Below are 12602 nucleotides of genomic sequence, written 5' to 3' on the forward strand. Positions count from 1 at the left end.
AGCTGGAGTCTCCCCCGGACTCAGCTTCGTCCTTTCCGCTCCCAGCACCAGCCGAGAGAAGCCCCGCCCCCGGAAAGCCCCTGGCCCAGAACGCCCAGCCACCCTCCAAAAGGCCCCGGCAACTTCAGCCACGCCCCACTATTTAAACTCAGGGCGCCCGCGGGGTTGGCGGGTTAAGGCCCCGCGCGGTGAATTATGGGGGTTGAGCCTGCAGAAGGTCGATGCTGATTGGCTCCTGAGCGAGGCGGGAGGAGTAAAAGGCGGAAGCAGGCATTGGGGGCGGCCTCCGTGGAATCGGAGACTTGCGCTCTCATGGAAGCAGTTAAGTGTTCGGAGCACGGTAAGGGGTCCGCCTCTTTTAGGGGCCCCCGGGGTCTGTCAGTCTAGCTTGACGTAATCGTTGTCAACCTTCTCTCTTCAGGGATCGTCTGCCTTCTCAAGACCGGCGTCCGCGATGGCCCGAATAAAGGAAAGAGCTTCTATGTGTGCCCGGCTAACACCTGCAGCTTCCTGCTTGCAGCCGAGTAAGTCTCGAGCTGGGTAGGACTGCCTGCCAGCGCCAGCTCCCCTCAGCCCGGCGCCACAGGCACTAGGAGAGGTGGGGACCCTGGTCTGTGCAGCCAGGGCTTTTAAGGAGTTGGTGATCCCAGGGCAGCGTAGCGTTAGTTTAGGAGGCGCTCCGGTCCTGCTAGTTTGGCCCTGGGCAGCTTACTCACCCTCTCTGGGCCTCCGTTTCGCCCACCTGTAAAATGGAGGGTCAGCTACATCTGGAACCTTATGGTCCTTTCCAGCTCCGGGTTTCTTCTTGCTTGTCAGGCCTTCTGCTCGGACATTGCCTCTCCCAGCTAAGTGAGGACATGCAGACATAGTAGAAAATAATTGGTCCACGTTTTGTACTAGTTTCAGGCCGAACTTGTTTTTAAATGTCTGAGGTTAAAACTTGGTGGTGGTTAGATTATCAACTCCTTTTAAAAATAGGATTCTCTGGGGGCGCCTGAGTGGCTCAGCTGGTTAAGCATCTGATTCTTAATTTCCGCTGGGGTCATGATCTTAGGGACCTGAGATAGAGCCCTGCTTGGGGCTGCCCACTGGGTATGGAACCTGCTTAAGATTCTCTCTTTCTGCCTCCCACCCCCTTGTGCCCTCTCTCTATCTAAAAAAAAAAAAATGTTCTTTGTATTTAAAGTGTGAGATTGATAATCCAAAGAAACAGGTTACGTTAGGGATTAACGCTGAGAGAAAATCAGATAACTGACCGGCATTCTGGTTTTACAAAATTGGAAGCTGAGACCCAGAAATATTAAGCAGCTTCTTAAAGTGAGAAAAGTTAATACTATTGTCATAAAGTGTTAATAAGGTCCACAGCCTATATGAATTTTTAAACCTTATCACATTAAACATTTTTTCCTGCTCTCTCATGAATTTGGTAGAGAAACATAAATTTTCTCCATCTCATGTAAGGCCCAAAGTGGATATCAATACTAGAAAATAAAGTATTTTTTAACATGTATATATTAACTTATGTTTCCCTTACGTGATTTAGATGATTTGTGTCTTTGTTGTGCTTTGAAGCTAAGTGAAAGAGTTTGTATCTGTTTTCAGATTGGCAATAAATTTTTAGAGAAAATACTTTCTTAGCCCTCTAGTAAGTTGTCCTTTTATCGGAAAGAAATTATCCAGTTTAGTTAAATCTGAAATGATTTTGAGAAAAGCAGTGCCAGATCTTAAGATGGAAGGGACAAGCCAGTTAAGCAATCAACAACATATCGTTAAGTCAGGATTTACTATTTATTTGTAATTTCTGTACTGAGTTTCTTAGGTTCTGTACCTAGCTCAAGTTTCATGAAACATGGAAGCATGTTCAGATTTATAGGAATTAAACATTAACGGTAGCATAAGATTCAGTTTTATGTTAAAAAAAAACATAACTTTGGGGCACCTGGCTGGCTCAGTTGGTGGAGCATGCGATCTAGGGGTTGTGAGTTAGAGCCCCATGTTGGGTGTCGAGGTTACTTGAAAATAAAATCGTTAAAAAAGAAAAAGAAACAAACCGTTATATGGAATACTGCTATCAAACTAGTACAATATAGTATTTGACTTGATTACAGTTATATGAGAAACTTGACCGATTTGGGATATATCTGGTAACCAGGATATACGCAAAACAAGGGAAGAAACAAGCACCACAGGTCATGTGTGAATACTTTAGCTCTTCACTCAAAACTATGTAGCCTCATGTGTTATATATACATTCTCATAATACGTTGGAAAAGAAGAGTTAAAAAAACTTAAGCCAGACATGCAGCAGGTTAGGAGAGCCTGCTCCTAAACAGATTGTTATGGGAGAAGGGATGATGGAAGAACTTGGGGAAGATTCACAGCCAGTCTTAGATACTTCAGCCGTTCCTGGGGGATCTCACAATGAAGAGGTCGCAGAACACAGTATAGCTTTGAGCTTTTGAGTCATCAGGGAAAAGGCGTATTTATTGTCATCCTGTCTTTGAGGGGAGCGGGGAAAAAAAATGAAAGCTGTGGAGCCTTTCTCCAGAGGAATGCACGTAGATGTACATATGTATGGGGTTTACAAACTAGGGGCGCTTGGGTGGTTTAGTCGGTTAAGCCTTGGGCTATTGATTTTGGCTCGGGTCATGATCTCAGGGTCATGTGATTGAGTCCCGAGTCAGCTTGGCACTGGGCATGAGCCTGCTTGAGATTCTCTCTCTCTTTCCTGCTGCCTCCCCCACCCTGTGTGCGTGCTCGCATGCGCACGCACTCTCTCTGTCTCTCAAAAATAAACAAACAAATCAATAAATAAAACCCATAGTTTGGATTTAATTTTAGACAGTTGATTTCTGTTGTCTCCTAAAACAAAATTTCCTTTTTTTTCTCCCTTCCAGTATTCCTGTTTCTCATTGTTTATTGCATGAGGACTGTGTGGTAGGGCTTCAGGGTTTGCTTCTACCGCCAGGCAAGGAAGAATATAGGTAAGTGTCTAAAAGGAACATCTAAGTGTGTTTGCTTCTTTCTTTGCCTGGAAGAGTTACAGCCAGGTGTGTTTTCCTAGGATTGACTATTCTGTAAATATCATTTTTAACAAAGAGGATTTCTGTATGTATTGAATGCCTTCTGAGCTGTTCCTCCCTCACTGCTGAGCAACTGGTTAATTTGCGAATCTGGTTAATTTCAGAGCAACTGCTCTACCTTCCTCCCTCTCCAGGGCTCTTCAGGAGCCAGTAACATCGGCCCACCAACAGTCATTAACTTGCAGTGACTTGTCAACTTTTACATTCTGGTAATAGAATGAAGTAATGTCTAAAAATGTCTAAAGTATGTTAAGCACTCAATAAATGTTGGTTTCCCTTTTTTATGAAAACTAAGAGGTAAGGCAGGGAAATCTATATATAGGTGGCAGGTGATATTTGTCATGAGTATTGACAGGTAAGTAGGAATTCAGTAGGGGCAAGAAAAGGGTCCTATTTAACAGATCAATACCCTGCCTTAGGGTATAGAGTTAGGAAATAACCAGGAATTGCGAGCATTTGGTTTGGTAATAATTTAGCATGTGTTTGAGTAGAGATTTCAGAAGATAAGGCTAACCAGGAAGGCAGGGGCCAGATATGATGGTCATTATATGATATTCTGTGCAGTTCAGAATTGATATATCCTAGATCAATCCTCCCACCCCCGATATTGGCATTTCAGTACCATCTTCACAATTTTTACATAGCTGAATATTGCCTATATTGCTCTTTTTCTTATTTGAGTTGTGGGTACAGTAGGGTGCATAGATTTTAAGTGTTCGACAGTTGAGTTTGAGAAATTGATATAACCAAGACTCAGTCAAAATACAAAAATATTTCTGTTATCCCATTAAGTGCCATTGGACCCCCTTCTAGTTAATCCTCCCCTTCCACCGTAGGCAACCACTGTTTTGATTCCTTCGTTTACGTCTGGCTTCTTTTATGTAACAGTATCTGTGAAATTCATCCATGTGGTTGTGTGTATCAGTATTTCATCATTATTGCTGAGTTGAATTCCATTTTGTGAGTATCAGTTCTTGTGCTTATTTGTCACCTGTGTATCTTCTTTGGTGAAGTATCTGTTTAAATCTTTTGCCCATTTTTTTCATTGAAAATTTTATTAAGGTAATTGTAGATTCTCATGCATTTATAAGACATAGTACAAAAAGATCCCCTGTAGACTTTACCTAATGGGAACATTTTGCAAAGTGTATATAAATAGTATATAATATTACAATCAGGATATCGATTCTGTCCATTGATCTTATTTGTGAAAATAGTTTTCCTTGTACTGATGTGTGTGTGTGTGTGTGTGTGTGTAGATTTAGTTCTATAGTTAATGTGTAGTTTTTTGTATGCACCATCACAGTCAAGATATGGGACAGTTCCTTCACCACTGAATTCCTCTACCCTGACTCCCTCCACCTCATCTCTTGCAACCAGGAATCTGATCTCCATTTCTAAAATTTGTCATTTCAGAAATGTTACATCAATGGAATCATAAAGTGTAACTTTAGGGGATTTTTGCCTATTTTAAAAATTGTGTTGTCTTTTTATTATGGAATTGAAAGAGTTCTTTATATATTTCCTGTACAAGTTCTTTGGCAAATACATATATAATGAATATTTTCTCCAAGTGTTTGGTTTTCATTTTCTTAACTCTTTTGAAAAGCAGAAGTTTTTAGTTTTTATAACGTCCAGTTTATCATATTTTTGTCCTTTGTGCTTTATGTTTTCTCTCTGAGAAACATTCTAAGAAATCTTTGCCTGCCCCAAGATCACAAATTTCTCCAAGGGTTTCTTCTAGAGGTTTTATAGTTTGTTTTCTTGATGGCTTTTCTGTTTAGTCTGTGATCTACTTCAACTTAATTTTGGGTCTCTTATGAGACAGGAGTAGTTCATTTATTTTTCCGTATATTACTGAATGAATATTTTTCAGTTGCCTTAGCACCGTTTTGAAAGACTTTTCTTTCCCCATGGAAATGCTTGGCACTTTGTAAAAAATCAGTGACTACCATGTTATGGATCTGTTGTTTGAACTTGCTAATCTGTTCTGTTGGTGCTTTTGCCTGTCCTGATACAATCAGATAAGATAGTGTGAGTCTTAACATTCTTCTTTTTTCAAGATTGGCTCTTGTGGGTCATTTGCATATAAAATGTATCATCGACTTCTAAATTTCCTTAGAAAACCTTGTCGGTATTTCACTGAGTCTGTATAGATCCTTTTGGGAAGAACTGATGTTAGGGGCGCCTGGGTGGCACAGTCGTTAAGCCTCTGCCTTTGGCTCAGGGCGTGATCCCAGAGTCCTGGGATCGAGCCCCACATCAGGCTCCTCCGCTGGGAGCCTGCTTCTTCCTCTCCCACTCCCCCTGTTTGTGTTCCCTCTCTTGCTGGCTGGCTCTCTCTCTGTCAAATAAATAAATAAAATATTTAAAAAAAAAAAAAAAGAACTGACATTAATTTTGACTTTCCAGTGTATGAGCGTGGTGTGTTTATGCTTTTTTTTTTTTCCAGCAATATTGAATAGTTTGCATTGTAGAGTGCTCTACCCTTTTTGTTAAATTTAGTCCTCAGAGAGTGTTATGGTTTTTGATGCTATTGTAAATGGAATTTTTAAATTGTTCACTTTTTTAAAAGATGTTTATCTGAGGTGGGGGAGGGGCAGAGGGAGAGCATCTTCAAGCCGACTCCCTGCTGAGCATGGAGTTCCGCATGAGGCTCAGCCTCCTGACCCCGAGATCATGACCTGAGCTGAAACCAAGAGTTGGATGCTCAACCAGCTGAGCCACCCAGGCGCCCTGAAATGTTCACGTTTTGACTGTTCTTTGCTAGTACAGTGGGGCTGGCAAGCCTCTAGAGCCTGAAGTCAGGATGTCCTGATACCTAAAACCATTTATGCATTGCTGCAGGAGAGGGGGGAGCTCCACCATGTGGTTCTAGGTTGTAGGAAGCCACTGAAGAATGTTTGGTCCAATTTGCATTAATAAAAGAGGAGCTCTGAAGACGGTTGGTTAGAAAGGAAGATGGTGGAGGCAAGGAGACTGCTGATACAGAAGTGCTATTAAATGTCTAGTAAATGGCAGAGTCCGTATCATTTACCGCCATAGACTCTTCTATGATAGGATGATGAGGCAACTAACATTGGGAGAGGTCGGGAAAGGAAGCAGGTCCCAGGGTTGTCGAGTGGCATTGCTGGGATGCAAACCTCAGTCTAGCAGATTCTAGATGTATCCACTTCAGTCTGTCGTGAGAGGTGTGCTTGGATTGACGCATTGGCAGTGGGGTTGGATGCACTTAGATTGTGGAAAACTTCCTGAAGGAAAATCAGTAAGACAGTTTTTTGGTAGGGCGTTTAATCATGTGCCTTTCTCCCTCATTTTCCCCTCAGGAATAGGGTTCCTCGCAGTCCCCACTTCCCTGGATTGTGAGGATTCGGTGAGGTCATGGGTATGATGCATGGGGTGTGGCGTTTGGCTCGCTGTCAGCACTCAGTCAATGGTTGTTAAGTTCGGATTTACGGGTGATGAGTTCACCATTAAGCAAGACAGGGAAAGAAAGGTAACATCAATAGAGGATTGGGATGTGTGGCCAACACAGACAGCTTTGAACTAATCATTCTTATGTATATATGAAACCAGCTAGAAAAGTGAGTGTAGCTCCAAAGAAAGGTCTAGGCTCAAGATGGAATTTTGAGAATTTATCATGAACATTCTTTATACTAGGTAGATGAGGCTGAGAGCTGATCATTATTTTAAAATAGAGAAGTAAAGGGACACCTGGGTGGCTCATTTGGTTAAGCGTCCGACTCTTGATTTTGGCTCAGGTCATGATCTCCCAGTCGTGAGATCGAGCCCTGCATTGAACTTCTCCCTAGGCATGGGGCTTGCTCAAGATTCTCTGTCTCCCTCTCCCCCTCCCCCCCAATAAAAAAATAAATAAAAAAGTAAAGTATGCAAATGTTTTTCCTTTAGCCCAAGTCTAGAACATTATTACTAGGAGGTAATTACTGGAGGTTTAAAAAGGTGGTTTTAAGACAAATAAAATAGTTATACAACACCCAATAAATAAAACCCAAAAAACAAACAAGTACCCTGATAGGTAGTACAGACTGAAAATTTTAACAGAATTAGGTACACCAGTAGACGACTTCCTTAGCAGATAGTAACGGCATTTAGCCAGAACCCCTGTACTCTGGAGAATGACCTCAGGGAATATAACCTTTTCTAATGAAAACTGAACTTAAAGTACTTTACATCTTTGACTTAATCCCAGTATGTTTAAAGCATAACCAAACTAGGAGACAGGTGCAGCGGAGTCATGGGAAGGAGGTGTAAGCCCCGGCGAGATGCCCATTTTTCATTCCTTGGCGTGTAGGTGCATTTGTGTGCAGTTCTGTAGCTTAAACACCAGATGGTGCTCCTCACCAGCATTTGACTGGCCCTTCTGCCTTGGCCCTCTGTTTAGGGACACTGAACAGTCACTCACTAGAACCAGAGGGAAGAACTCTTGCCTTGACTTGAATAATGTGGCACACACACCTTGGTTCGCAAATGTTGGACGTTGTCATTGAGCTTCCTGAGTTCCTGTTTGCTCCCCTCCCGTTCCCCCCTCCTCTCCTTTGTCTTCCAGCTTCTCAAGGATAGAGAATCAAAATAGATGAAAGTATTCTTTTATCTATAACTAAGTAAAACAAGTTTTAGTTCTTTAACTGGTCATTGTGGCATGTTCAGAGTATTTTATTTTTAATAACACTTGAATCTTTGCATGGCTAGCAGACTGCTTGTGTGGTTGGTTATTGGGTAAAAATGGGGGGCAGATGATATAGCCCAGTGATGATTTTCTGGGCAGTTGATAGGGAGAAATTTGGGTATAAGCCAGGCCCGTGCACAAGCACCTCAGGTCCTCCCACCCCTGAAAAGCCCCCTCAATAAAGCCAGCACATCCTGTAGAGTGTTTATGCTGTAGAGTGTCGTGCACTGTGCTGCGTAACGGAAGGAATCCTTGTATGTGAAGGGTATTAGCTCTTTGTAATATGTGTCACGATTACTTCTCCCACTTTGCCTTTTGTCTTACAATTTTGCTAATGGTAGTTTTACCATATGAAAGTTTAGAACTTTTTTTTTTCCAGGGCTGTTCCTCAGTGGCCCCCTCAGCTGGAAGTTTAAAACTTTTACGTGGGCAGAATTTAAATCTTTTCCCTCTCAGCTGCAGGGCTTTAGGTCCCACTTAGAAAAACCTTCTTCACGTTAGGATTAAAAAAAAAATTCGTCTCTCTTTTCTCCCCAGAACATGTACAGTTGCATTTTTTACATTTATGTATTTGTTCCATCCTGAATTTCAATGTAAGAGAATGCGGTAGAAATCCAGCTTTATGTTTCTCTGGTGCTGGCGCGTATAAACAAGGGAACCCGTATTCTAAGGAGTTCTGACACCACTGGGGCGGCAGTCCTACACACGAAGGCTGGTGGCCAGCACGATCTACATGTCCTAGCACCAAATTGGATGTGTTCAAATGCAGGCGCTTCTGTGATCTAGTGAGACCTGCAGTAAGGGGTTAATGTTGGTGCAAGTTAGAAAGTGTAGGAGTTGAGGGGCGCCTGGGTGGCACAGCGGTTAAGCGTCTGCCTTCCACTCAGTGCGTGATCCCGGCGTTATGGGATCGAGCCCCACATCAGGCTCCTCTGCTATGAGCCTGCTTCTTCCTCTCCCTCCCCCTGCTTGTGTTCCCTCTCTCGCTGGCTGTCTCTATCTCTGTCAAATAAATAAAGAAAATCTTTAAAAAAAAAAAAAAAAGAAAAAGAAAGTGTAGGAGTTGAGACATGAGCTTGGCCTTGAATGACCTTTAAGATTTGGATACATTATGTAAAAGATAAGGAATATTTGGGGGCTATAAGCGGAAGTGTGGATATAGGAATAAGCAAGAGGGTCAGAGAGTGAACTAAGATTGTTATTGCTTAGCAAGCCCTTGATATGAGTCAGGCGTTGATCTGAACCTTATCTTTACATGTATCAATGCATGTAGCCTTCACAGTGATCATACGAGGTAGGTACTTTTTTTTTTTTTTTTTTGTGGCCATTTTAGAGGCAAGGAAACTGGCACAGATATCTCCATGAGGTATCTGAGGATTCAGAGCTAATTATGTAGTAAGGCTGGGATTCGAACCAAGGGAGGATGACTCTGGAGCCCGAGAGAATCCAGGCCTGGCCGAAGTGAACATTCCTGACAGTGTAAGTCTGGGTTGAACAATCAGCCTTCAGGCAGAAGGGAGGATATGCCTTCTTGTGAAGCATTGAAGAGGTCTGGCTTCCTCTAGTGTTTATCGTTGTTGTTTATTACTTATGTCCTGGAAAATAATGAACATATTGCAGAAATTACACTGTTCTTCATAGCGGAATCAATATTTGCTTTCTCTAAGAATATATTTCCATTGCTTCCTTTGTTGATTTGCAATTTAATAAACATAACAAACTCTTTATCCTAAAAACAGAGAAGCCCACCCAGATTGGTTTTAATAAAAATACAAGTACAAGCATTTTTAGCACCGTGGCTAGAACATAGTAGATGCTTAGTAATTGCATGGTAGATGTGTTGTTTTCTCCTTTCTTGGTCTCCAAGTCCTGCCCTTTTGAAAGTCTGCAGTGGCTTGGGCTTTCAAATAGATATGATTTATGAAATGTTCTTGTCGGTGAAGATTTCAGGTGCTTGATACACTTGAAACAGCAGCAATTTATTCCTGATTTGCTTTTATAAGGAGTGGTATGGCCTAATAGTTGCTAATACTTTGAATTGTTGTGCATTCGAAGCATTTCAGAAATTTTATTACACGTGTTCAATATAATATCCTATTGCAGTGAGAAAAACTAAAGAGACCAGTAAATTTTTTTTTCAGAAAATTGTGAGTTTGAATGGGAGAATTGTGAGTTTGTATGAGAAGGGCTGAACCTATTTTCTTTTTGGTTTGACTTTTATGGAAGCTTGTTCATTTGAGGCTAATCTTTGCTTAAATGTCCAGGTGAGATAATGACGTCAGGGGATTTTGAATTAGGACTCAGACTGTCATGATTCACGTTGTATATCATGGGACTAATTTAAGGAGTTAGAAAAAGAGCAAAAAATTAAACTGAAAGAAAGGATTAATGTAGGTAAAAATGGAACTTAATGAGTTCAAAAACAGCAGTAAGTAAAATCTAGAAGGTAATTGATCTGGAAAAACTGAGAAGGCCGTAGTATACAATATGAGAAATAAGGAGTTACCCTACAGATGTATTAAGATTCATTGTGACATTGTTTTTAGTAGCACAAAATTGGAAACAACCAAACTGTCTATCAGGAGGGTTCTGGTTAAATAAATAATGGATTTCTAGATAGTGGGAAACTGTGCAGCTGTAGGGGGAAAAATATATATATATATATGTACACACACACACACACATCCCTTTTATATGTTCTTCTAGAAAAATCTTGAAGACATTGTTAAAAAAAGGTATTTAGTAGTATGTATACGATACTATCATTTGTGTGGAAAAAGAAATTAAGATTCATATATTTGTATTGATCTGAATATACATTTTAAAATCTCTGGAAAGGTAAACAGAAAGCTAATAGGAATCAGTACCTGGAAGAGATAGGGACTGGGCACGTAGGGTACCGTGAGAGGATCCTTTTCATGGCCGTTTTATACTTTCTGGTTGAGTTTATTACCTAGTTAAACAATTAAGTAAAATGGTATTTGAAAGCTCTTCTTTGATTATTAAATGCGTTTGAGAAATCATTTTGGGTAAGGAAAAAAATCAGCTGGCTCTATTTAATTCCGTGATTAACAGTTATGTTACAAAAGGCAAGGCATAGTTGGGAATAAAGAGATCACATATGATTATAGCCTTCCAGTTGCTGAATAGGTAGATAGGCAGATATGAGTGTAATACAAGTAAATGCAACAGAAATACAGAAACAATACAGTGAATGAACAGGGAAGGAAATGTGGGAGAAAACCTTGCTAAGGAGTAGGTATGCCTTGAACTGGACATTGAGGGACATGTAGGACTTTGACAACTGGTGATGGGGGAAGTGGTAGGCAGATAGGGATAAAGAGGACATCCTTTGGGTAGAGGGAGAATCACATGCAAAATCCGGGGTGCCCGAGAGCATGTGTGTGGTTTCGTTTGTGAATGGAGCAGCGCAGCCATTTCTGTGTAGCGGGTGTGTAGGCTGTGTTTACGGGTGCAGGGACCCTCTTTGTATAGGGTTGTATGTCTGAATAGCAATCTTTTTTTTAAATGGGAAATTGCAAATATATACAACTAGGCAAGATAGAATAATGCAGTGTATGAGCTTCAACAATTACCAACTCATGCCAGTTTTGTTCCGTGTGTACTCTAACCGCTTCCACTGCCCAGCTCTTGCCATATTTTGGAACAGATCCCAGATACCATCATTTCTTCTGTAAACGTTTCAGTGAATGGCTCTAAGAGATAGGGATTCTTCTCTCTTTTTAACCAGTTGGAGTGCAGATTTCCAGGACCTTCGTAGATGTCCTAAGTAGTTTATTTTTAATAATTCTGTTTATTTGTTTAAATCAATAAATAAAGCTCACAGTTGCAATTGATTGATATGTCTTTGAAGTCTCTGGAATTCTCTCTCCATTTTTTTTCTCCCTTGTAATTTATTTTTGGAAGGAATGCAGTTGTTTGTCATAGAGCATTTCTCACTGTCAAGATTTTACAGATCACCTTCCCGTGGCTGAGCTCTGTGTTCCTGTTGTTTGTATTTCCCGTAAATTGGTAATTGAATCTGGGGGTTTGACCTGATCCGGGTTTGTTTTTCTTTGTTTTGGTTTGGCTTAGTTTTGTTTTGTTTACTGTATAGGTCGTATCATGGTTTCCCATCGGGGATACCTAATGTCTGGTTATCTCTCTTTTTCTGATTTTAGCAGCCACTGCTGATCATCTTTCTATTTTAGTCCTCCTGTGCAGCGTAAAAAGAATAAACCTGTTTACATCTTGGTGTCCATGACACCCCTTTTCTTTCATTTCTTAGCCCTTATACATAACACCATGCAGTAGAGAATTTTTAATGTAAATATAGGAGTAATTGGTTTCAAGTGACCTTCCAAAACTTGCTTCAAATGGTTGCAAGATGTTTTCTTGGATGAACAAGACATCTATCTTGTTGTAGTGGATTTCCACAGCCTTGATTGTTTGTGTTTTATACTTCATTAGATTGTTCTTCCAGTGCCTTAGAAGTAAGGCGGCGGGGAAGCAATGGTGCGGAAGTATCCCATGGCAGGTAGGAATCACTCCTGTCTTCAAAGGACTGTTTGTTTCTGGTGGAGATTTAATTATTTGCCTCCTATTTCACTTAAATATTTTTCAAGGTCTTAAATATAGTCACTGTTCTATTTAGGAAAAAATTCAGATTTACGTGACTGACTTCAGCATCTTTTTAGAGATTGGTATCTCCTTGATGTTGGTATAAACGAGGTGTCATTGGTAAACTCCGAGACCGTGAGAGACCGACAGATGCCCAGTGCATAAGGGGGCTTGGCGCAGGGAAGCAGTGAGAATTCCATTGGTCGAGGTGT

At 41.0% G+C, this 12602-nt stretch overlaps 1 protein-coding gene across 7 annotated transcripts in view; it reads left to right on the plus strand.

Moving 5' to 3' along the window:
- Positions 1-252: 252 nt before the first annotated feature.
- The window catches only part of TTF2 (transcription termination factor 2), a 42758-nt gene continuing 30408 nt past the window's right edge, over positions 253-12602 (plus strand). For 5 of the 7 annotated variants that reach the window (XM_034654169.1, XM_002923587.4, XM_034654170.1 and 2 more), the window contains exons 1-4: positions 253-340; positions 422-524; positions 2898-2984; positions 12241-12307. In XM_034654169.1, the coding sequence (XP_034510060.1) occupies positions 313-340; positions 422-524; positions 2898-2984; positions 12241-12307 (285 nt within the window). In that variant the 5' untranslated portion in view covers positions 253-312. The remainder of the gene's footprint in view (positions 341-421; positions 525-2897; positions 2985-12240; positions 12308-12602) is intronic. The other 2 variants (XM_034654172.1, XM_034654173.1) reach the window with 1 other exon arrangement.

This window comes from Ailuropoda melanoleuca, chromosome 2, assembly GCF_002007445.2.
Source record: "Ailuropoda melanoleuca isolate Jingjing chromosome 2, ASM200744v2, whole genome shotgun sequence".
Lineage (NCBI taxonomy): Eukaryota > Metazoa > Chordata > Mammalia > Carnivora > Ursidae > Ailuropoda > Ailuropoda melanoleuca.